This window comes from Lontra canadensis, unplaced genomic scaffold (genome assembly GCF_010015895.1).
Source record: "Lontra canadensis isolate GAN:19392208 unplaced genomic scaffold, GSC_riverotter_1.0 scaffold5, whole genome shotgun sequence".
In the NCBI taxonomy this organism is placed as follows: Eukaryota; Metazoa; Chordata; class Mammalia; order Carnivora; family Mustelidae; genus Lontra; species Lontra canadensis.
This window is the reverse complement of record NW_022630999.1, coordinates 2,779,820-2,804,343: the sequence shown is the minus strand read 5'-3', so window position 1 is coordinate 2,804,343 and position 24,524 is coordinate 2,779,820. Positions and strand designations below refer to the sequence as shown.

The following is a 24,524-nucleotide window of genomic DNA, read 5'->3' as shown; positions in this document are numbered from 1 at the left end:
GTGTATTCACAGCCAGTCTTCGCCCCTCCTGCTTCTTACCACATCACCACCCCTTCCTTATCTCTCCCACGTAGTCCCGGTTTTGTTCCCTTTCAGTTCATTCTTCCTCCTGAAGCCTTATCAGTTTATAGAAGATTTCAATTTGATCATGTCCACTATAAAGAAAAAGATTCCTCATTGTCCGAATAATCCAAAGTCTTTATAATGATTTCAAATCCTTTTTTTTTTTGGATTCATTGTAAGTCCCTCACACTGTTGTACTCTCTGCTGGTCATTATGACCTGTTCTGCTCTCAGAAATGTGCTTTGCTTTCTCCAAAATTTAATGTTACAAAAATACTCAGTCATCTATTAGAGTTCGTGTTATGAATAATTACTAAAAATCATACCTATTTATGAAAACTGCACATTGAAATTGAGGTTCACATAATCCTGCTATTTTGAGGTTAAACAGACTATCAGTTGTTTCTTTAATCATATTTTTTCCAACTATCTAGGATTCTGTTACCTTTCATGCAGTCATATGCAAGATCAGGAGGGTTTTCCATCACTGGAAAGATCAAAACTGCACTGATCGAGAATGCAATCTATTATGGCACCTATTTGCTGATTTTTGGAGCATTTTTAATTTATGTAGCTGTAAACCCACATTTGCACTTAGAATGGTAAGAAAAGTTGTCTTCTTAACATTGTTTCTGTGTGTATTTGCATTTTTTAAAATTTATTTTTATCTTACATATGCTGATAAGCAGACATTTTATTGATAAACATATCAAGTCATGTGTTTTATAGATTCCCCCAGAAGAAAATCAGAGTAATTCCTATTACTAAGAAGAAAAAATGAAGTAATATATTTAAATATAGCTATTAGATGAAGAACTAATGCTTTGTCTAATAGCTCCGTGTTAACCCTTATGAATTCTTTTAAGTTTTTATTTAAATTCCAGTTAGTTAATATACAGTGTACTATTAGGTTCAGGTGTATGATTTTGAATATGACAAAATAACTAGTTTTCTTTCTCATTGGAACTTATGAGTATTTTTTTTAAAGATTTATTGATTTATTTTAGAGAGAGAGAGAGCAAGTGCGCACAGACATTTGAGAGGGAGGTGGGCAGAGGGAGAGGGAAAGACAGAATCTCAAGCTGACTCCATGCTGAGCCAGAGCCCCATGTGGAGCTCCATCTCACAACCCTGAGATCATGACCTGAACAGAAACCAAAAGTCAGACGCTAACTGCCTAAGCCACCTTAGTGCCTCAGAACTTGAGAATATTTTTTTCTTTTGTTCTGACTGTAGTTTGAGGGCATATTTCTCTCTGACCTTAGATTCAGACATAATAATAAAATTGAAATCTATATTATGCTTGTGATCTATATAACACATATGAAGAGATCTCAGAAATTAGGAATAGAGCAGAAATGATAATTCTCACTATTGCATTCCTGAGGTTTGTGTAGATGTGCCTCAAAGTAATTTAAAAAATTTTTAGGCTTTAAAAGTTTTTCAGGCTTCTATTGTTTAATGGTGAATAAGATAGCCCCTAATGAAAAAAAAAAGTATCTTTTCTTTGAACAAAATACATATATTTTTTGCCAGGAATTATCCTACATTCTAATTTTAACTATAATGGAAGCAGAGTTTCCTGTGTTAGTCTATTTCTGCAGTCACGCTCTTACTTCCCCTTAAAACACACAGATTATCTTTTGGCTGTTGCTAAAAGAGTAGCTGAGGCTTGGAAGATACCATTTTTTTTTTCATATAAAATCCTAGCTATCCTTTAGGGCCGTTTTCTCAAAAAATCATTTAATGCTGGTTAGTCTTATGTTATGTTTTGTTGGAAAAATTTATCTATCACACTATCTGTGTATGTTTCCTCTTAGGAACCAGCTTCAGACAATTGGGATAGCTGCTGCAAATACATGGGGCCTGTTCCTTCTCGTGTTGTTGCTAGGGTATGGTTTGGTAGAAATTCCTCGGTCATACTGGAATGGAGCAAAAAGAGGTTATCTACTTATGAAAACGTATTTTAAGGCTGCCAAACTGATGACAGAGAAAGCAGATGCGGAAGAGACTTTAGAAGATGTCATGGAGGTATGCAAGTTTAAACCTTATGGCCAGTCACGGTTGGTTGGTTGCTGCTGCTGTTAGCACATTGGTGGGCTTTACCCTGTGGTCACGTGTGGTCCTTCAGAATATCTAGACGATTAGCATGACTTCCTGTTGGCTGTTCAGCTTCATGAGATGTCCCCTCCATCTTCCAACCACCAAAGATTCGGTGCGAATCTGTTCAACAGTGCAACATTAGGATTGTCATCTAGGGAACTTTGAATAGATCCCTCTTTTACTCTTAAAGGTATATGAAGAAAATAAGCAATATTTCAAATACTTTGTACACTTCATAGAAGTTAGGAACTTTTAAAGGAACCTTAAATTTATAACAGGTATAGTAAATATCAATAGTTAACTATTTCAGTACTTAATTTTATATAATATGGTTTAAGAATTTTAAGGAAAAATACAGTATTTTTATGTACAATGTATAACCAGACTGTATGGTTCATATTCAGAGTTGTGCTAAGTCAACAAAACTTCAAGGCAATTTCATACTAGAAAACTGTAATGCAGTGATGATTCAAGCGTCTTTTAAAAACCCAGGTCTTCTCCTGTCATTCCCACATTTAGGCCTCGCTTACTGATCTCAGGTAAACTGTTACTAAGGCCATCTGGAGCGCTTTGCTTTTCTTTGGCCTGAACAAGTGCTGCTCAGGCGCTCACCCTCCTTTCCCCCGTCACACTGTACTTCTTTCAGTTCCTTGAAACTCCCTGTGCACTTCTGCTTGGAGCCTTAGACAGGCTGTTAGGAATGTTCTTGCTCCCTCTTTTGGCTGGCTGACCTTACTCCTCCTGCTTTTTATCTCAGCTTAAGTCATCAGTTTATCAGAAGGCCTCTGCTGCTAGATTACACAGCAGCGCTTTCCATACCGTTTCTTTTTGAATAATGTCTGTTTTCCTCATTAAGCTAAGCTCCCAACAGGAGCAATATCTACTGGTACAGATTATTCATAAGGTGTACATATTTTAAATTTTGATGGGTATTGCTAATTTACCTTTCAAAGAGGCTATATAATTTTGCCAGAAAACTGTTCTTATTTTTAAAATTTGTAGTTGTTTTTAGTGAGCTTGACTAGTTTTCCAGACATTTATTGACCAATAGTATTTCTTATGTGTCTTCCTAATTTTCGCTTGATTTGTAAGCACTTTCCATATATTAAGGGAGGTGATTTTTTTTGTTATGTGTGGATTTTTTTCATAATTTTGTCTATATGCCAGATGGGTTCCCTGCCTCCAGTTTTGTATCCCATAGGGCCATTGTCTCCTCTACAATCAGAATGTTCTTTTTAATACCCTGGTCAGTTCTCTTGCTGCCCAGCCCTTGAAAATGCCATTTCTTTTGTCTAAAACGGTGGTTCTCACTTTTAAAAAAATTCATTACTATTATAGAATATTGTTCTTCTTTGGGAACTACTGGTTCTAAAGATTCCCCTCCCTGACCCCCTTTATACTTTTATAGCTTTCATACTCACTGAATTGCTTATTACCACACCACCAGCTGACAGTCTTTAAAGACCTGTAACATCATGTCTTCCTACCGCACCCTCCTGCATGGATTGTGGTGACTGCTGGCATCTAGTGTGTTCTTAATAAACAAATGTGGAACAAATAAGTCGTTGGAAAGGAGGAGGTGGTTTGTGACATTTGTTGCCTGTTGCTTCCTCTGGTTTCTTTAGTGTGTTTTAGATAATGAGATATTTGAGCTTCCTAAGCAAGGTGGAGGGGCACAGCATCACAGTTTTTCTGGTCCTTCATGACTTTTTAATAACACTTACTCATCTTTGTCTACCAAGTAAGCAAATGATAAGGGAATAAATCTTAGAAAGTAGTAAAAACCTCAGGGTATAGGTATTGCTATTCTAGAACTATGTATTTTTACTTATGTTCTTAAGAACTTTTATTCAGTGAATGGAGCTTCATGTATATGCTGAGTAGTCTGGGTTGGAATTAAACTTGTGAGAACATATATAGTACCTAGAATAGTCTCATTTGAAATGTATGATGTATAGAAATGGAAATATTTTTATTCCGCTTACTGTTTTTATAGGAGGTTCGCAAAGTGAATGAAAGCATCAAGTATAATCACCCATTGAGAAAATGTGTGGATACAATACTTAAAAAGGTAATTAAGCATGCCCTCATAAACCAGTAGTAATTTGCACTTAGAATTTGTTCCAGTTGTTATTACAAGTTTGACATTTAATTATTGGCAATATTTTTCATTGAAATGTAGTTGTAGAGGTTATGGTAAATGATGTGTGGTAATTGCTATGACTCAGCAATGGAGATGGACCTTTACAGTTTCTAAGTGTCATTGAATGTGGTCACTACAGGCATATCTCCTTAATAAACTAGGGCCCCAATGTTCTCTTTCACTTACTTCCTTTGTGTCAGTTTATGACATATGAAGTACATTGTAAACTGAATGACGCTATGAGATATTTAACAAAGATATTTAACAGGAAGCAATGCATTTAAGGTTCTGCTGCATTGGGGTTGAATTAGGGCTATTTATATACTTCCAAAATGATTATTCCAAAAATGAGCTGCTCAGTCATTGTCTTTGTAACCATAGAACCACTGAACTATTTATTTTCCTCTATCTTAAATCTGTTGTATTATTACTAGCTAGTATTCCCTTCAGCTAAGATAATGGTTGTGAGAATAAGTTCTCTCATCATTTCTCTTACATTGCTATCTTTTGAGATCAATTCAGGGAGATAAAGTAACTTGCCCAAGTTCAGGTAAGTAATGAATGACTGATAGGGCAGATGACTCCAAATCATATATGTGTTTGTTTTTCTGTACCACACCTTTAAAAATTCAGCATCTTGGTTTTGTTGTGATTTGTCTTCATTTCAGGTAGGAAAATAATTGATCAGGTGCCTACATAGCCTAATCTTTTCAAATACTAGTTGCTTCATGTAGGTTAGCTCCCTTACTCTACCATAGCAAGTATATCTGATCATAAAGGTTAATATTAATAGGGGTAAGAAGATACTCAATACATCTAAAATATTTTGAAGGAAATGTCAGCAACTAAAAGTCCAGCTGTTTAGAGATGCCAGTAAAGGAGGAAGATGTTTTTGAGTAAATTAGATATACCCAGGAATGGAAGATTTTATTGTAAAAATAAAATTTTAAGTTTTTTGCAAATGAAATTTAAAAATCTGCTTGTAAAAATAAAATTTTAAGTTTTTTGCAAATGAAATTTAAAAATCTGCTTGTCCCTTTTAGTGCCCTACAGAGTATCAGGAAAAAATGGGTAGGAACATGGATGATTATGAAGATTTTGATGAAAAGCATAATACCTACCCAAGTGAAAAGAGTCTGGTAAAACTACATAAGCAGGTAACTTTATTAATAATAGCTTTTTTGCTTGCTAAGGATCTTAGTTTTATAATTACTGCCCACAAAAAGCGAATTTGGAATAAATGTATATTTGAAACTTTCTTTGATTCTGTGCTTTGATCCTGTGTTTTAACTGTGTATTTCTCAACAGGGGTACTCTTGGTATTTGGGGAGGGAGAATTATTCACTGAGCCGAATTGTTACATATATCCTAGAATATTAACATCCTTGGCCCAACCCAGCAAATGCCACTAACACTTTGCTATTATTGTGATAACCAGCATCTTCCTGAAACACTGTTGGATCAGAACACTGACCGATATATCCTGCCCCCCCGCCACCCGTTCTCTTTTATAGGTGATTTATTCAGTTCAGAGGCACCGTCGAACTCAAGTACAGTGGCGGATTCTTTTAGAGCAAGCGTTTTATCTAGAAGATGTAGCAAAAAATGAAACTAGTGCTACTCATCAGTTTGTTCACACCTTCCAGTCACCAGAGCCAGAAAATAAATTTATCCAGTATTTTTATAATCCTACAGTTGGTATGTAATTTGACATAAATTTCAAAATTTAATGGTAATTTTTTCTAAAGGAAAAAAGTATGTATTTTCACCAGTGCAGAGTTGAATTGTATTTGTATTATTTGATATATATCGTGTGGTAATATTATGTATCTGATAAACATCCCCCTCTAAAATTATTGGTTATATTAACAGATAATCTGTCAGTTTGCACTGTTACTTCAAAGTTAGTCAAAATCCTGTGCAAAAATATATGCATACATCAGGAATATTATGTAATCATAATATATACTTAAAATAGAATTTTAAGCAATTTTACATCACAAGCTTGGGTCCCTTCTTCAGTCTTTATATACTACTAAACTATTCCCCTAAGAAGTCCTCTTTATTTGCATCTGTTGGTCTATTTACATGACCTACACTAAGTAGTCATAATTATTTCATTTTCTTTAATGATTATTTATGACACTCTTCAAACATTATCAGATTTAATATGAAGAATTTAATGAAAACATACCAAAGTGTCATAGTATTAGAACTTCCATTTACCTTATTCATCTAAATAACAATTATGTTCACCTGATTCTCTTTCTCATGTTTGGTTTTGAGTACAAAGACATAATGGCCATAACATATCTTGGAAAACTTCAGCAAAGATCTTTTCTAATTGGATAAAAGAAATACTTGTTTTCATTCATTTAACAAATATTTGAGAACATATATGCTATCTGTTGTTGGGCGCTTGTTATATATCAATAAATGTAAAGACAACTTCCTCTTTATGGAGTGAGAAAAACAGGCAATGTACTCATAAAGGTGTGAAGAAGGTGCTGAATAGGTGGTTGGCTGTAGAAATGGGAGTTCAGGGGAGAAGTCTGGTCTACAAGTATAAATCAGGGTGTCATCAGTGTCTCAGTGAGCCTTGGGTCAGAATAAAATCAACAAAGAAGTGATTGGGAGAGAGAAGACAAACTCTGAAGACCAAGCTGAGGCACAAGGTAGACTTCAGCTTCATGAAGAGGAACCAGGAAAAGGCTAAATGGGAAGTGGCCAGTGAAGTAGGAAGAAAAGTGGGATGGTGAGGTGCCTTGTGGCAAGGGATATGTAAAGTACCTTTCCAGATGTGGATGGGTCTACTGTCATGCCCATGAAGCCTTGACCGCTGGATTTCAGACAAGTGACGTGGAGGTGGAGGGAATAAGAAAGCCCAGTTGGAGTTTAAAGAGCCATTAGAAGCTGGGAGAATAGAAAACTCTCAAAATGTTTTGCTTACAAAAGGGAGTAGAGAAAAGAGATAGTAGCTGAAGGAGGATGGCAGGGTCAAGATCAGTTATAGCATGTAATTTGGGAATGATACCTTAGAGGAAATGTAATGAGAGAAGAGAATGGCTGGGATGATGTCCATGAGGAGGAGAGATGAAATGGGAAATAGTGAACAGCGCAGAGAATGCCCTTCGATTAGGAAGTAAGGCACAAATGTACCTGAGCAGGTAAAAAGAGGTAGTGGTGGGGACTTGGGGAGGCTCCCTTCTGCCAGCTTCTCAGTGAAATGCTGAGAATGAGTATAGGGGAAGAAGATTTGGAGATTTGAAGAAAGAAGAAAAGGTACGAAATAGTTGCTAAGGAGAGAAGGCGTGGGAGAGGATTGGTGAATTGTAGTAAGCTAGCCGGGCAGTGCTCAGGGTCCACCTGAAGCTGGGGATTAAACATTTAGAGTGAAAACAGTCCACAAAGGTATGTGTCGTTTGCAGGATGCAGCTCCCAGAACAGCCAGAAGGTTGGATTTAACCAGGGTGTGGTTTCACTTAGCAAGGGCAGAGAAGAAGAAAGGGCAAAGAAATTGGAATGTTGGAGAGTAATTATCCTCAAAGATTGTGGAATCGGAGCTGGTAAAGAAAGCAATAGGATACCAGGTGTTAAGACGGCAATACAAAAGGTGGAGAATGAATGGAGTATTAGTTCAGGTAAGGTCAGTCAGTGGAATTGGAATATTAGGTGAAGATATTGCCTGGAAACAGGGCCACTGTAATGAGATTAAAAGGGCAGGAGTTTTTGACGGTAAGAGGTTTAGGGATGGCCATGGGAATGAATTGTGAAGGCACAGTGGAGGGTGAGATCACAGGAGGAAAGGAGGGCAAGGTTTGAAAGAAGACCCCAGGGTATTGAAAAAAAGGATCACCAGTGTGGACCTTGAACTCACCAGGAACTATGCGGAGAGTAGGGTTGAAAGAGCTCCACACCTCTGTGAATGGAGTGAAAATACAGCTTTTCAATTTGGGGACCTTTTTTTTCTTGTCTTTTATTTTTTACCTAAAGTCAGACTGAACTGAAAGTTGCCAGAATAGGAAAAAGAATTCTTGTATATCTTTCACCCACATTCTCTACATGTTAACGGTTTACCATATCCATTTGCTTTATCTTTCTCTCTGTGTATATATTTTTCCTTAATCTTTTCAGAGTTGAATCCAAATATGATGACTTTTTGCTCCTAAATGTTTCAGCATCTATGTTCTAAAATAAGAGACATTTCCCTATATAACCAAAGGCAATGACCAAATCAGGAAATGAACTTTGATAACAACTGTTATCTATAGACCTTAATCAGATTTTGCAAATGGTCCCAAAATATTCTTTGTTGAAAATCCCAGATCATGCCTCTCATTCAGGTGTCATGTCCCCTCAGTTTCCTTTCATCTGGACCAAAGTCTCAGTGCCTCTTTCTGTTTTATGACATTGGTATTTTTGGAGACTCTAGGCCTGTGTTTTGTCGGGTGTCCCGGAATGTGAGTGTGATACTTCCTCTGGTTGGATGCAAGTTTTGCATTTTTGGTGGAAATACTGCTGCAGTGATACAGTGTTGTTCTCAGTGTTCCATGGCCAGAGGCACGTGATGTCAGTTTGTCACATTCATGGTGATTATTGGGTGTCGAGGAGATCTGCCTGGTTCCTGCCCTGTGAACTTAATATTTTCCTCTTTGCAGTTATGTATCTTGTACGGAATATTTTGAAACAGGGTGAATACTGTGTTCCTCTTTGTGGTTTTCCTAATCATCTTTTTCTTTTCTCTTCCAGAATGGTACTGGGAATGTCTGTTGCGACCATGGTTTTATAGGATACTTGCCGTGGTTTTGTCCGTCTTCTCTGTGATTGTTGTGTGGTCAGAATGCACATTCTTTAGTACGACACCTGTCTTATCCCTCTTTGCAGTCTTCATACAGCTGGCGGAAAAAACTTACAACTATATTTATATCGAGGTCAGTTGATTTTATATCTGTCATAAATGTGTGTCAGTTCATAGTATGGTTTTTAACTATTGTCTTTTTCTTTATATATTCTAGTAATGAGGAAAGCAGTGAAGTTCCCCGCAGTGTTACTATTCAGACTTTCAAAAATGAGCTTCATCCATTTACCCAGACTATAAAAACTTACAACGGTGTTTGAGGAGAGATGATAGGGTACAAAATAGTGCAAAATTCTTTTCTAAGAATACTTTGATCCTGTTTACGCCAGTGAAGCTACATAGCTTAGAGTCTTCATGGGGAGAATGGCCAAGGGAGTGGGAGAACGGGCTCACTTCAGGAGGTAGATCTGAAACTCATGGACAGGATGTTGAATGGGTTGAGATGTAGATTTTTTTCATAAATTCATTTTCTTATGTGGTTAAGAAAAACTACTGTGTTTAAATTTCAGACTGTCAATAAATGTTAGCTGGGAATAAAGGATAATGCTTGGGAACATACAAAAGTGCTCGAGTCCATGCGTCTTAAACTGGTTTTGCTTGTTTTTCAGATTGCTTGCTTCCTTTCCATCTTCTTTCTCAGCATCTGTGTTTATTCTACTGTGTTCAGGATTCGTGTATTTAACTATTATTACTTGGCCTCACATCACCAGACTGATGCTTACAGCCTTCTTTTCAGTGGCATGTAAGTGGGATGGTATTTGGATACACGGGACTGACTCCATTGCATGCATTCTTTGGATCTCTCATTTATTTCTTGTCCTTTATGGGTGTTCCACTGACACCTGTGTTTATGTGAGCTCGTTGATTAGGTTTAAGCATTAGTTAGATGTTTGGTTGCTAGCTAAATCCTACTTGAAGTTTAAGGTTACTCACAGGCTTACTAGGTTAGGGAGGAAAGGAAAGACAGCCAGGATTTACAGATGAGAGATTCAATAAATAGATTAGTAAATACTAGGACCATCTGAGAGTTTAGAGGCGAAGTGAGACCTAGAGGGTTCTGAGATCCCATGGCATCAAACTGCATCATAAAGGGCTTATGAAAATGAACAAGAATAGTCTTTGCTAAGAGATTTAGCAAGAGGGTAGAGTGACAGCTCTAGCTTGGGCTATTGTTTGTCCCTATTGTTTAATCAGTCATAATGGTATTTATAAAGGGTGGACCTCGGGAAGTTCACAGAGGAATCCATGTCTGAAGTATCTTGAAGGTTTTTTTCTTTTACCTTTTTTCTCCAAATAATTATAGAGTCATAGGAAGTTGCAAGTATAGTACAAAGAATCTTATTAACCTTCACCCAGCTTCCCCGAATGGAGTCATTTTATATAGCCATTGTACAATATCAAAAGCAGGGATTTTATACCGAGAGGTTACTGTTAATTAGATTATAGACCTCATTTAGTTCTCACCATTTTTTTTAAAGATTTTATTTATTTATTTGGCAGAGAGAGATCACAAGTAGCCAGAGAGGCAGGCAGAGAGAGAGGGGAGGAAGCAGGCTCCCCGCTAAGCAGAGAGCCCAGCGTGGGACTCAATCCCAGGACCCTGAGATCATGACCTGAGCCGAAAGCAGAGGCTTAACCCACTGAGCCACCCAGGCGCCCAGTTCTCACTGTTTTTATCCTTCATCTGTGTGTGTTCTTGTGTAGATTCATGTACCCACCACCACAATCTAGATACAGAATTGTTCGATCACACAAAATACCTCTTCATATTGCCTCTTTGTATTCACGTCCTCCGTTTTCCTCTCCCCCCAGTCTCCAAGTCTAGTTCTGTGAGGCTGGACAAAACTGAGCTCTAGCAGTTCTTTGTACCTGAACTTGTCAGAGTGGTGTACTTTGATACAACTTTAGGTCTTTTGTGTAGTGAATATAGTTCCCCTTGAGGATATTGCTGTCCTTGCCATACTGAGACAGATTACACAGATGAAAGACTTGGAAGAAGCGCATCCAGAAATTCTGAGGCTAAAGCAGTGGTAACCACTACCTCCTTTGGGTGGTGAGGCCTGAGGCCCGAACTTTGCCATGTAGGTGTTGATGTTTTAGGGAAATGCGATTAATAGGATTTTCAGAATGTCTCTCAAGTAAGGACAGTTCACATTAAGAATTTAAGATAAATACAATACAAAAGGATGAAAATAATAGTTATATTTCAATATAATAAAATGGATTTTGCTACCATATTTTTAATATACTCTGTTTATCAATGCTTACTACAGGTTATTTTGCCGCTTGACTCCTCCTTTGTGTCTTAATTTCTTGGGTTTGACTCATATGGACTCATCCATCTCTCACCAGAATACACAGCCAACTGCTTATACATCTGTAAGTATGGTCAGAACACAGTTTTTTTAGAGTTGTTGTCTCTATGAGATTTATTATTGTGGAATTTCTTTTTAATCCCAGCAGAGAAGTTCTGTAGTGTGATAAGGATCTTTTTTTTTAATATCACACTTTCTTTTAAAAGTTGTATATGTAATACTAATGACATGATAATAATTCCTTGCTCTCTTTTATCGTAAAAAAAAGTTTTTTGGTTCACATAGGTTGTGCAGCCGAGCAGTATCAGTAGACCTCATTATTAGCTTTTATATTTATCATCTTCAGTACACGATAATTTTCAATAATATTCACAAAATATTAATTACGTAAAAACCTTAATACATAAGCAAATTCAGATATAGTTGACATATAACATTGCATTAGTTTAAGGTGTGCAGCAGAATGATTTGATATACGTATCTATCTTGAAATGATTGCCATGGTATCTTTAGTTGACATCCATCACCTCACGTACTTTCAAGTTTTTTTTTTCTTGTGATGAGAACTTAAAAATCAGTCCATTTAGTGCTTTATTTCTACTTTGTGAGAAGTCCAAATTTGTTAATATGGTTGGTTATGAGTGAATTTTCTAATGGTGGAAAAGAATGAAAAATACAGAACTGTATGACTTTAACTTCTTCTTCTTTTTTTTTTTTTCTCTTTAGATTATGGGTTCCATGAAAGTTTTATCCTTTATTGCAGATGGATTCTACATATATTATCCCATGTTGGTGGTAATTCTCTGTATTGCTACTTACTTTAGGTAAGAAGCTTAACATTGCTTTTTTTTTTTTTTTTCTCTTACTCTTGTCCAATCTGGATATCCTTTCTCCTTAAAACTCTTTTAAATATTTACTGGTTAGGTTTTGGTTGTTGTTTGTTTTATTGTGGCTTTGGGGGTACTGGATGTAGTTTAAAGGATTTGTTTAAGTGATGAAGTCAGGCCCTCCCTCTGAAGGTATTTTTAAGAGAAGTATAGTCATTCTTTTACAAGTATTTAGGCTACAAAGTGGTAGGATTGATTACAGAATGTTAACTCTAAGTTCTGGCCTTCAACACTGACAGACAGTGTAGCTTATAAAGTACCCCCATGCCCATCTTTTATCCAGTAATATAAATATATAATATAAATATAAATATAAAATAAAGCCTTAGGGCTTTCCCCATAGTCATTGCTGGGTTTTTAGGGGCCTCAGATCTTTGCCAGCACCAAACATCAGATGGGGAGGCAATTGTAATTAGGCCGTACATACAAGGCTGGGAAGGACACAGGCTACTATTTTTTATAGGATTAGAAAAAAATGATTGACTGTTGGCTAGGGTATGACTCAAAAGCAGGTAAAGACAGATGTGCTTAGTTTCTAACACCCTGTCTTCCCTACTTGCACATGTCAGGGGCCCTTATCGTGTGCTGGGTCTGCCCTCTTCACGGACTGCTTCAGTGCTCTGTGACACGCCAAAAAGACCACTCAAAAAAATATTTATTTATTTATGTATTTGAGAGAGAGAGAGTGTGCAAGCATCTGCGAGTAGGGGAGGGGCAGAGGGAGAGGCGAGAGAGAATCCCAAGCAGACTCGACATTGAATGTGGAGCCTGAGGCAGGGCTGGATCCCATCACCCATGAGATCACAACCTGAACTGGATGAAACCAAGAGTCAGACACTTCACCAACTGAGCCACCCAGGTGCTCCTAAAAATTAATTTGTTGATGTTAGTCAGTTTGTTTTTCTGATGAAAATGTTTCATCAAAGTGATTTTCATCACTTTTCATTTACATCTTCTAATACTGTTATATAGTTATTACAGATAATATATGTATACTCAATAAAAAGCTATTGAATAAACAGACAAATATTACTTGAAATAAATTCTTTATTGAATGTTTTAAAACATTTTACCTTCTTGTAGGTAAAATAAAAGATTACATTTTAAAATAAAACTGTTAATATGAACTGATGATAGTACATGTAACTTTCAAGTTTTTTTCTGAAGATAGAAAAGACAATAGGTTTGTGAAAATGTGTCATCATCGTGAAAATTATGTAGTAAAGGAAGAGACTGTATTTCACATGTCCAAAACTTAGTTTATTTATTTTAAAAGTTTACAAAACTAGTAATGAAACATTAGGAGCTTGTGATGTGTGATTTAGGACTTCACATGTTAGTAGTTATGTTTGCAAGATTAGTATCTCTGCTTACATTAGTAGATTATTATATGGATCAAGGAATAGATGGGTGGGATTGTGCTTTATCAACTATAAAATCTTAAAGATTTATTATGTCTAAAAGGAAAATTATTAATCCATTAAAGGTTTTGTTTTAGAGTTAAATGGGATAAACTTTGAGGGCCAGTTTGTCTTTTAGGAAAAGAAAGGCCAGATTCTTTAATTTTCAAATTATGTCTCAAAATAGATACTCTATCTAATAGAGACATATGAAGCAATTGCCTTATTGACACTTTAATGGTAACTTGCTTCATAGGTTTCTTTTCCTCATAGGTTTCATTTTCTTTTGAAATGCTGCCATAATTAGGCAATTCCCGTGTTTTGTTTTATTTTTAAGATTTATTCATTTTTTCAGAGAGAGAGAAAGAGGGAGCGGGTGCGCACGCTCACAGAGGGGGGAGGGGCTGAGAGAGAGGAGGGAGAGAATCATGAGCAGACTCCCTGCTGAGCACAGAGCCCAGCGAGGGCTCGATCCCACCACCCTGCGATCGTGACCTGAGCTGAAATCAAGAGTCAGTTGGATTCTTAACCAACTGAGCCACCCAGGCACCCTACTAATTCCATGTTACTAACAACACAGCCATTCCCAGAGTTAATATCCAGATTTAACTGCGTGGAGAGTATAAGGCTGTTTCCTGACACTTTAGAAAAAGTTATGACCATCCCACAGTCAAGGATCCAGTTTGGGGTTTCTCACCCTGGGGTATCATATTCCCACAAGGATGAAAATAGTAAGGGAGTTTTTAAAGTCACTGAATTGGCATGACCACCTACCCAAAACCCCAGTGTTGCTCAATGGTAAGTGGTATATTAAAGCATGGAGATACATTATGATTTTTTTTCCACATCGTCAGATTTACACAGTCAGATTTTTTACATATTGGTCATGTAAAATGGAAGACCTTCACTTTCTTGTAGCTGCTGTACTATTTTCTTTCCTCCCAGCGTGCGCACACCCCAAGCTCCACCCCCACCAACACCCACACACATTCATTCCCTGCTTTCTCCTTCTTCTTCTCTCCCCCTCTTGCTCCATGTATGTGTTCAGGCTTATACCATTAGGAGTACATCAGTGAAAACATCTGAAAAATAAGGCAATAAAAAGAACTTGGGCTTTGTTTTGTCTTGTGTTTAAATCCCAGCTTTAAAACTTACTAAATGATCATTAGCAAGTATTTAACGCCCTGAGCCTCTGTTTTCTTATCTGTAAAGTGATTATTTCTTAGGATTACAGTAAGAATAAAATAAGAGAGTATCTGTAAATTGGCTGATGTATATAGTGGGACCTTAACAAATATGAATCCTGCCCATCCAGCCATTGCTTCTTTCCTTGAATGTCATATTTTCAGAGTATTCTTGTCCTATACTACAGTGAGGTTTAAAGTAAATACCAAATAATATAAAATAATAGCCCTCAGATGAGATACAGTGATAAATTCTGAATGTGTAATTAAAGTTATTTAAATGGAATTGACTAGCTCTCAGGTTATTAAAAAAAATTGAACATGAAAATCAACTTGCATAATTAAGATTTTCTAAACCAGATTATTTTACACTTGGGAATACTGGTTGTCTGTGTATTTTCAGCATTAAAATTGTTCGAATATAAGAGAAGAATCCATTGCATTTGTATTATAGCCATTGTTTTGTATTATGTAATAATTTTCTGAAGGTATACTAATGGCCCAAATCAATTTATTTTTGGAAGAAATCTGGGTATGGTGCACATCATGTCAGGGAAGTACCTGCTATATAAACTTAGAAATAAGTTCTTCTTGAAGAAAGACAAGAATAACTATGTAACTTGCTATGATAACTAATAATAAAATATAGGCTTCTTTGGGGTGACAATACTAAAGAATGGTTTATCTAAACTTTTACAATGAGAAATAATGCATGTCTTTTAAAAAATCTACTTTTATTAGTTTGGGAACCCGTTGTTTGAATCTACTTGGTTTCCAGCAGTTCATGGGAGATAATGATATGACATCAGACTTGGTTGATGAAGGAAAAGAATTAATCAGACGAGGTAAGATTTGTCTTTTAAAATTAATGAAAGGAAAGCACTAAGACTCAAAATACAACATTAGTGTTTGTATAATTTGTAATTTTTAATCTCTTAAGAAATTAATGTTTTGGGGGGCATTTGGGTGTCTCAGTCGGTTAAGCATCTGCCTTTGGCTCAGGTCATGATCCCAGGGTTCTGGGATCAAACCCCATATCAGGCTCCCCGTTCAGTGGAAAGCCTGCTTCTCTCTCTCCCTCTGTTGCTCCCCCTGCTTGTGTGCATGCTCTCTCTCTGTCAAATAAATAAAAATATTAAAAAAAAGAGAAATTAATGTTTTTTAGCTAAAAATCTATGTACAATCTTCATAGCAAAAATAATTTGGAAACAAATGGGGGTTTCATCCATCTTTAAGAAATACTGCAGCAGAAATTTAGTCCATCCTTAACTAAATAATTCTCTTGGATGGCATTGGAGTCATTTTGGTGTTTTTGTGGAAACAGATTTGCCAGGCTCAGTACAACTATAAAATTCATGAGTTGAAAGAATTATCGATTTGATACCGCACAGAAAATCATTCAGGCCAAGGCTTGGTTTGAGAGTGCGATGAACATTAACACCCTGTTAGAATACATGGCCCTCCACTAGAATCTAATCCCGACACTGAATGTATCAGATTTACTGGTGTTTGATTGATGGCAGGGAAAAAAGAAAACAAAACTCGAGTGTGGGGACATTGGTTCCTAGACATTCCCCTACGTAAGTCTGGAGCTTTTGTGTGATCATAAGTTAAATGTCAGCCAAAATATGTTGTAGCTTCAATAGAAGCTGTTGTATCCTTCAAATTCTCTCCTAGAAAGGTGCGGTCTAGTTGATATAATGGTTCTACTGCCTTTAACATTAATTAGATCTCATCTGAAGTATCATATTCAGTCCTGGGTAAGATTTCAAGAGTAGAACTTATAAGTTAGAAGGTATTTAGAGAAGGACAGCCAGAACTATGCAACTGTAGAATGTATCTTATGCAAAAACAAAAACAAACAACCCCCCCCCCCAAAACCAAAACTGAGTTTGTAGCCTGAAGAGAATAAGGGAAAGGACTTTTATGCAGAAAGAAGTCTCAACTTCATTTTGAAGGTAAGGCGAAGAAAAACAAGTTATCCAGAATTTGAGATCACCATGAGGAAGAAATTTTTCCTCACTAAAACTGTTAGACAAGGCCTAAAGGTCATCTCCAACAAAAATATGGGAGGTATTCTCTGTGGATTAGGTGACCTCTAAGGTCCTTTCCAACAATAACCTATTACTTTTGACTTTGTAGTATTTAAAGGAAATTGGTCATAGCCTGATACCTTTACTTCAGTTACTCTATGTATAATTAAACCATGTTATACCAAATTTGAGACCACTTTTCTGTCTCTAGAGAAGAGAAAAAGGCAAAGGCAAGAAGAAGGTGAAAATCGAAGAAGAGTAAGTATAGTACTTGTTAATTTGGTGTAACCTAAAGACTAATGTGAAGTAATTGTAAGAATTTTACTGATTTAGGATTGGCTAAAGACCAAAGAACCGTGGGAACAGTGTAGACCTGTTCTAAAAAGTCATTAGTATTAAATTACTTTGTGTCCAACGTCTAGCAGTTTCTTGCCTAAGGTCAGTGCTGTGTGAATACTTAATGAGAGAATTAATAAATTCATGCAATCTTGCTATTAAAATCATTTTGATTGCTTTGAAATTGTTACGCTTTTTTGGTCATATGACATTAATTGTATTTCTCTTCAATTTTTCGTCAGTCCTTTCCTCCTAGAGAGTGAAAAGGCAGAAAATTAGAAAAATTTAGTCGACAGTTACCACAAATTTTCAACACCGAGGTATATCTATACTGGAGAATTGAAGACTCAGAGAAGGAGACATGATAGTTGTCTTCATATATGTTAGTGTGTGTCATGTAAAAAGGAGCTTTGTTCTTTATTTCAGAAGACATAATTGGAACCAGAGAGTGGAAGTTACTGGAGATAGATTTCACCTGTCGGTGAAAATGTCTATCTTCCTCAGTTTATCAAAACTGTGATGGGCTGCTTGCAATAGAAACTTCCATGTCATCTAATAAGAGAGCCAATGGCATGGCTATTTTAGAATGAAACCCTACACGGCAGGAGAGGTTGAACAAGGTGCCCTCTAAGATTCCTTTCAGTTCTAAAAATTGACTGAGTAGCATCCCACTTCATATGGTTTGATTATACCTATCTAACCATGTTTGTATACAACTTTAATTTTGCTTTTGAAAGTGACTTTTCAGGTCTCTGATATTTGTAGTTTATTTATATGGGAGAAGATTTTGTTAACATCTCATGAATTATTAGTTCGCATAACTTTTATGTGGTCAAGGTAAGCCAGTTGTAGCTGTCATGTTGTTTTGACATTTTAAACAGAAGAACTAAACAGGTGAATTATAGCTAGCAAAAATGTCTATAAACTTTCATTTGGAAAAAAGTTCGGAGACAAAAATTATTTTTGAAAATTTTCACGGTACTATGCTAATCATACTGATTATCTGGTGAATTTCTGATAAAAGGAACTAAATTCTCTAACTCTATAATCTGTTGACACTGATGAATTACTTTCTGCCTGTGAGTTCCTCTGTTATATATTTATTTGTGTTTCTGACTTAGGAGTGGAAAGAACGTTATGGACACAGTAGAGAAGATTCCACTAGAAACAGAAATGTTCATGTTGACCCGAAAGAGTCAAGCCTCTCAGATCTTAGTACCACCCGGTGTAAGTCGTTTCTTTTCTAGTTCCCTTAGAAGTTGTTTTCCCAATACTTGCTTGCATAGAGACTGAGAAGGTATCCATTCAGAAATGCCTTTAGAGAACTGTAGAGGTGGTTCTGCATTGTCTTTCTTTTTTCATCCCTCAGTGTATAGAAGGAAAGGGAAACTCAAGTATGCGTTTCTTATAAGAGATGGAGAATTGGGACAACGCATGAATAGTTGTAATCTTACGACCCTAAATAATACCAGTACTTATCCCAGGCATGTTGTAGGCAGGTGTTGATTTCTACGATTTACCTGGTTGTTGTTCTTTACTTTTTTGGTAGTAGATGTAGGCAATTCAGTCATTTTTATAACCATTTCCTGACTGACCCTTATGACAGATACTTTCCCAGGTATACAGGGATATAGAGAAGATAAATTTCCTGTCCTTGGGATGCCAATTAATTTTGTGAGGGACTGATAACCAAGTAGAAGACATTTGCCAGTGGTTTGAGTTAAGATACCCCCCCATATCCCTTGACCCTGCCATCTGCCCCTGGAAAGGTGGTAAGAAGCCTGTTTTTGCCCAGGACTCTGCCCAGAGTAGATGGCAAAGGAAGTTTGTCTTTGGGGGAGATGCAGGAATGCTGAGAGAGTAGAAGGGTACACTCCCGATGCTGAGGGAACTCAACCGAGGGGATAGAAAAAGAGTTCTTTATAGGGAAAGGATTTCTGTGATAGAGTAATACTAACTCAGCATTTGGGAGTGAATGGTACTTTGCCCAGTGAAGGGGTTTTAGGCAGAAAGATGAATGAGTGACTTAAGAGAACCTTTGGGAGAATGCAGGTTTGTTTCTGTCACAAGATCCTAAATTTAGTATGGGGAGCCTGATGAGAGGGGAGGCTGCAGGGACAGCTGGGCAGTAGCTATTACCATGCTCAGAAGTGAAGACTTTCAAATCAAGTTAAGATTTCATTCAGGAAAGGAGCATGCTCAGATCTTTGGTTTCAGAAGGTGAATTTGAACATCAAGCATGATTTCCAGGGAAGTGAGACAAAGGAACCAATTTAATGTCTGTTTTGGTAATGCGATCAAGAAGTGAGGCCTAGGGGCACCTGGATGGCCCAGTTGGTTAAGCGGCTGCCTTTGACTCAGGTCAGGATTCCAGGGTCCTGGGATCAAGCCCTGCATTGGGCTCCCTGCTCAGCAGAGAGCCTGCTTGCTTCTCTCTCTCCCTCTGCCTGCCACTCTGCTTACTTGTGCTTTCTCTCTCTTTCTGTCAAATAAATAAACAAAATCTTAAAAAAAAAAAAAAAAGAAATGAGGGCCTAAGATAACCAGTGATCCTGGAGATGAAGAAGAAAGGATGTGTTTGAATGAGATTTAGGGTAGCAGACATGGGAGAGAGCTAAAGGTTTAGTTAAAGCGAGGAAAGAGGGGCGCCTGCATGGCTCAGCCAGTTAAGTGTCTGCCTTCCACTCAGGTCATGATCCCGGGGCCTTGGGATCGAGCCCTGTGTCGGGCTCCCTGCTCAGTGGGAAGCCTGCTTCTCCCTCTCTTTCTTACTCTTTCTCTCTCTTTCAGAGAACATCTTAAAAAGGGGGGGACACCTGGGTGGCTCAGTGGGTTAAGGCCTCTGCCTTTGGTTCGGATCATGATCCCAGGGTATTGGGATCAGGCCCCACATCGGGCTCTCTGCTCAGTGGAGAACCTGCTTCCCCCTCTCTCTCTGCCTGCCTCTCTGCCTACTTGTGATCTCTGTCAAATAAATGAATAAGATCTTTGAAAAAAAAAAAAAAACCAAACTAGGAAAAAGAGAGGGGACTCTACAAAGATTTGGAAGTTTAAGTAGAGGTTGACGTGGTAGGAAGATGTGGGAGTGTGGGAGAATCTTCAAGAGAAAAGGGAACACAATGCCTTAGGATGCTGACTTGAAGAGAACCTGGAATGTGGGAGGCAATCAATATTTGCTGAATGAATGAGAGAAAAGATGAAGGTCAGAGCCCAAGATGACAAAAGTGTAAGATAGAATTGAATTGGCTTGCCTAAAGTTTTCAAAAAGAGCTATATCACAAAGTTCTTTTGAAGCTATTGGACTGCTCAGAAGAACTTCGTGAAAATTTGGTTTGTTTATGAAGAAAACCCAGCCCATCCACATAGAGAGAATGGAGAATTCAGTAGATCTGTACTGACAAGGATGGTCGGTATTACCCACAGTGGCCATTGAGCAGTTACAATGAGGCTGGTGCCTCATGTTGAAATGATAATATATCGGATATATTGAACTAAATTAAGTCTGTTAAAATTAATTTCACCTGTTCCTTTTTATTTTTTCATGTAGCTACTAGAAAATTTATAAGTAAATACTGTGTTTGCATTTTATTTCTGTTGGATTTAGCTTGCCTAAACTCTTGTCTCCTGGGAAGAAGACTCAGGCCTTTCTGAAGACTCAGAGCTTGAGTTGAGTACATGTTAAAGAAATTCTAGCCGAGAACAGAGATACGGGACCCTGGATTCACCATGAAACCAGCTGAAACTTGAGAATGAACAATTTCATATCATAGTTCATATGTTAAATGTTGATTCTGATTCACAATAATTGAATCTTTACATTGTACCTGCTTCTGAGCTTAGACTAGCTACAAGGGAGGAACTTTTCTGTGTTATTTCCTATCATACTATTTTTCATTTTAATCTGATTTAAAGGAATCAAGTAGTTATCTTTTCTTATTATTATCTTCACAATCAAAATTCAGATTGTTTATAATCTTGACTTTTTTTCATGAGTCCATAGACTGACCCATAAAGACAATAGAAAAGTAGATATATATTTTTTCCTCCGTTCACAGCAACATCCAAATATACCAGGGCCAATAATAGGACTGAAAGAGACCGAATAGAACTCCTCCAAGATGTAGAACCTTTGGATTTTAATGCAGAAACATTCACTGATGATCCTCTTGAATCTAAATCAGAAAGGTAAGCTCTGTCTGGGGCATTTTGGCTCCAGCATTCTGAAATTTTACTAGCATACAACTTGATGAGATAAACATAAGGAAAATATTCATTTTTATTGCTAATATTAACCATACTAACCAACTTTGGTAACTTTTTATATCTGCTGATGCTTTTATATTTTAAAAATTATAGCATCCGGGGCGCCTGGGTGGCTCAGTGGGTTAAAGCCTCTGCCTTCGGCTCAGGTCATGATCCCGGGATCCTGGGATCGAGCCCCACATCGGGCTCTCTGCTCAGCGGGGAGCCTGCTTTCTCCTCTCTCTCTGCCTGCCTCTCTGCCTACTTGTGATCTCTGTCTGTTAAATAAATAAATAAAATCTTAAAAAAAAAATAGTATAAAAAAAAAATTATAGCATCCTATGGTGATAATTGAAATTGCTATCTCCATAAACTACTAGTGGTATTCTAAATAAGAAAAATTGAAATTGATAGTAAGGATCTTAACAATGTTTATATGCCTGTTTCTAATGAACCCATTTATGAAATTTATCATATTTAGCAATAGCTACATAGCTGTGACTGGGTGTCAGACACTATTCTAAGCACATTCCCAACAATACTATATATTATGGTTGTAAATCCAATCAGATTTGAATCCAGAGAGGCTTAGTAACTTACCCAGAGTAACACAGCTTGCAGATGGTAAAGTCAGGCATTCAAACCCCAGGACTCTGGCAGTAGAGTCTGTGCTTTTAGCCACTGTGCTCTGTGAAAATAATTAAGCAAAAGCAAAATATCAAATGTGTGATGAAATTTCTGCAGTATTTTCTGCAAACAGCAAAAACCCTAGAACATTCTATTTCTGTTGAACAATCAAGAGTGATTATGAAATCTTCAGTTCCATGATGTGTTTACATCTCCCTGTCCCTTTCTTTTATCTCTCTCCCTGTCATACGTGTCTTCTAGGCTCTAAAAAAGCTATTGATTAATTTATAGTTAAGTAAGTCCCCTTGGGATAATATCTTTGTAAGTTTCTGCTTCCAGCTACTGAATAGATGTTACAAATTATGCTTACAAATTATGTAGCCACTTCCTTTTAATGTGTCCTTGTTTTTCTCTCCTCCTTTGTTATTTTTGACACCTCAGATCATTTCTTTATCCACCTTTCAGGTATCAGCCTGGGGGACGATACCTCTCCATGTCTCGAACCGGAATATTTGATGATGTGTAAAGTCGGAGAGAATTTTTGGAACAACTGACCAAGATCAACACATCAATCCAGTCTTTATGAACATATGTATGCCCTAGAATTTATATGTACTCTTAGTAAAAAGTGTCAGGACAAAAAAGGCACTGAAAGTTACTCACATCTTAGTAATAGTTTATTGGCCATCGAATAGAGTGTCATCTTTTTTATTATACACGATTCCTGAAGCGTCTGCCTTAGAAGTCGGAGTGTAGTGGAAGGATTCGGTTCATGAGAAAGATCAGTATAGATTGAGAACATGTAGTTTGGTTTGTTTCAGGTTAATTTTTTTCGGGAAAGTTGTTTTACAGATCCAAGAAAGCCAAAAGTCATACCTAAATAACATCATATGGTTTTATTATTGTGATTTACGTTTTTGCTCTTTCTGCACAATATGTTAATCCTGTATTTCGCCAAGAGATGGAGACCTCAAATAACAATGATATTTACAGAACCCATGTCTTAAAACAAGGCTTACTTACCAGACATAACTGAATGTAGAAAGCTCTTTTTCAACTCTGTATGCAAATTAGTGTGGTTTTTGCATGTATAATTAAGATTATACTTCAAGTGATAGTGTTAGTATCTTTGGCATGTGTACTATAATCAGGTGATGTGTTATTCTTTCAGTCTTGGCTAGTAGCTGGAAATTGCTTTACGCTTTTGGTATTGCTTTGTAAAAGATTTTTCATTTCAGGGAGAATTGTTCACCTTTATCATTCAGTATATTGATTTAAGTATTGATCATTCCACTCAAAGAGAATCCAAAGCATTAATGGTAAATAATGTTTTTTTTTTTTTGTTTTTTTTTTTAAGAAGCCAAAGAGTCCCCACAAAATTCTCTGATTTTTAAAGTTGACTGTTGATGCTTTGTGGCAAATAACATTTGGTTATTTAAAGGTAAAATGTGAATCCACTTACTGTTATTGTTAACACTTAAATTGTGGTTTATGTGTAATAATTTTGTTAAACATGCTTATGATTTTAAAATGGGTTTTTTAAACTTTTGTGTTGAAACCAAAGTTGGGTATATGTTAAATCATCAGTGTTTTATTGCACAGTGAATACTGCACAGTTGAGCACAGCATGCTTGCAGAGAGTTTTTTATGTCCCCGAAATGTTTGCAGCTCAGAGAATCCCCGCTGTGGATTCATCCCTTGGTGACTCTTCGTGAGTTTGTCCCAACAGTCTCAGCTTAACTTAACCTGCTCTTCTGTGTAACTTTTACTAGTGCTCGCTTTCACTCTGAAGTATCCCAGTTTGAAAATGAATTATCTTGTTACCCTAACAATATGATTGTATGTTTCTTGAGGGCAATCTTCCCTTGAATCATAATTTCAAATTTTTTATTTTGCTTTTTACTTAGTATTATCACGCACATTTTTAAGAGACGGTTCTATGCAGATACCGAAAGGAATGGTGCATCATCCTAAATAGTTGATTTTGTTCAGTTTTATGATCTTTGAGGTTAGATCCCCTTAAAATAATTATAAATGGATAGACTTTATTGTCCGTCAAAGGTTATACAGGCTGCCCATCTGAGCACACACACACAGCCTTTCACTCTAACATGTGGTTAGAGAGCTGTAGGCCAGAAGCAGAAATCATTTGGTACTCTTTGTAATTTCATGATTGACCATTGAGTATCTCAGGCAAATTATGTAACCTCTCAGTGCCTCAATTTCTTCATTCGTGAAATGAAGATGATACTTGCTATTTACCTACTGATCTACCTCACAAAACTATTGTGAGGGCACTGAGTTGATGTTGATAGGCCAGAGTTTAAAAAACAA

General features: G+C 36.9%; 1 protein-coding gene across 4 annotated transcripts in view; it reads left to right on the top strand.

Annotated features, from left to right (window-relative positions):
* LMBRD2 (LMBR1 domain containing 2) overlaps positions 1-23,534 on the top strand; it is a 38,435-nt gene extending 14,901 nt beyond the window's left edge. For 3 of the 4 annotated variants that reach the window (XM_032851327.1, XM_032851326.1, XM_032851328.1), the window contains exons 5-18: positions 497-664; positions 1,883-2,093; positions 4,162-4,236; positions 5,352-5,465; positions 5,823-6,006; positions 9,058-9,239; positions 9,775-9,908; positions 11,440-11,545; positions 12,208-12,305; positions 15,694-15,797; positions 17,197-17,243; positions 18,443-18,548; positions 21,377-21,506; positions 22,632-23,534. In XM_032851327.1, coding sequence (XP_032707218.1) covers positions 497-664; positions 1,883-2,093; positions 4,162-4,236; positions 5,352-5,465; positions 5,823-6,006; positions 9,058-9,239; positions 9,775-9,908; positions 11,440-11,545; positions 12,208-12,305; positions 15,694-15,797; positions 17,197-17,243; positions 18,443-18,548; positions 21,377-21,506; positions 22,632-22,716 — 1,744 coding nt within the window. In that variant the 3' untranslated portion in view covers positions 22,717-23,534. The remainder of the gene's footprint in view (positions 1-496; positions 665-1,882; positions 2,094-4,161; positions 4,237-5,351; positions 5,466-5,822; positions 6,007-9,057; positions 9,240-9,774; positions 9,909-11,439; positions 11,546-12,207; positions 12,306-15,693; positions 15,798-17,196; positions 17,244-18,442; positions 18,549-21,376; positions 21,507-22,631) is intronic. The other variant, XM_032851329.1, reaches the window with a different exon arrangement.
* The last annotated feature ends 990 nt before the right edge of the window (positions 23,535-24,524 follow it).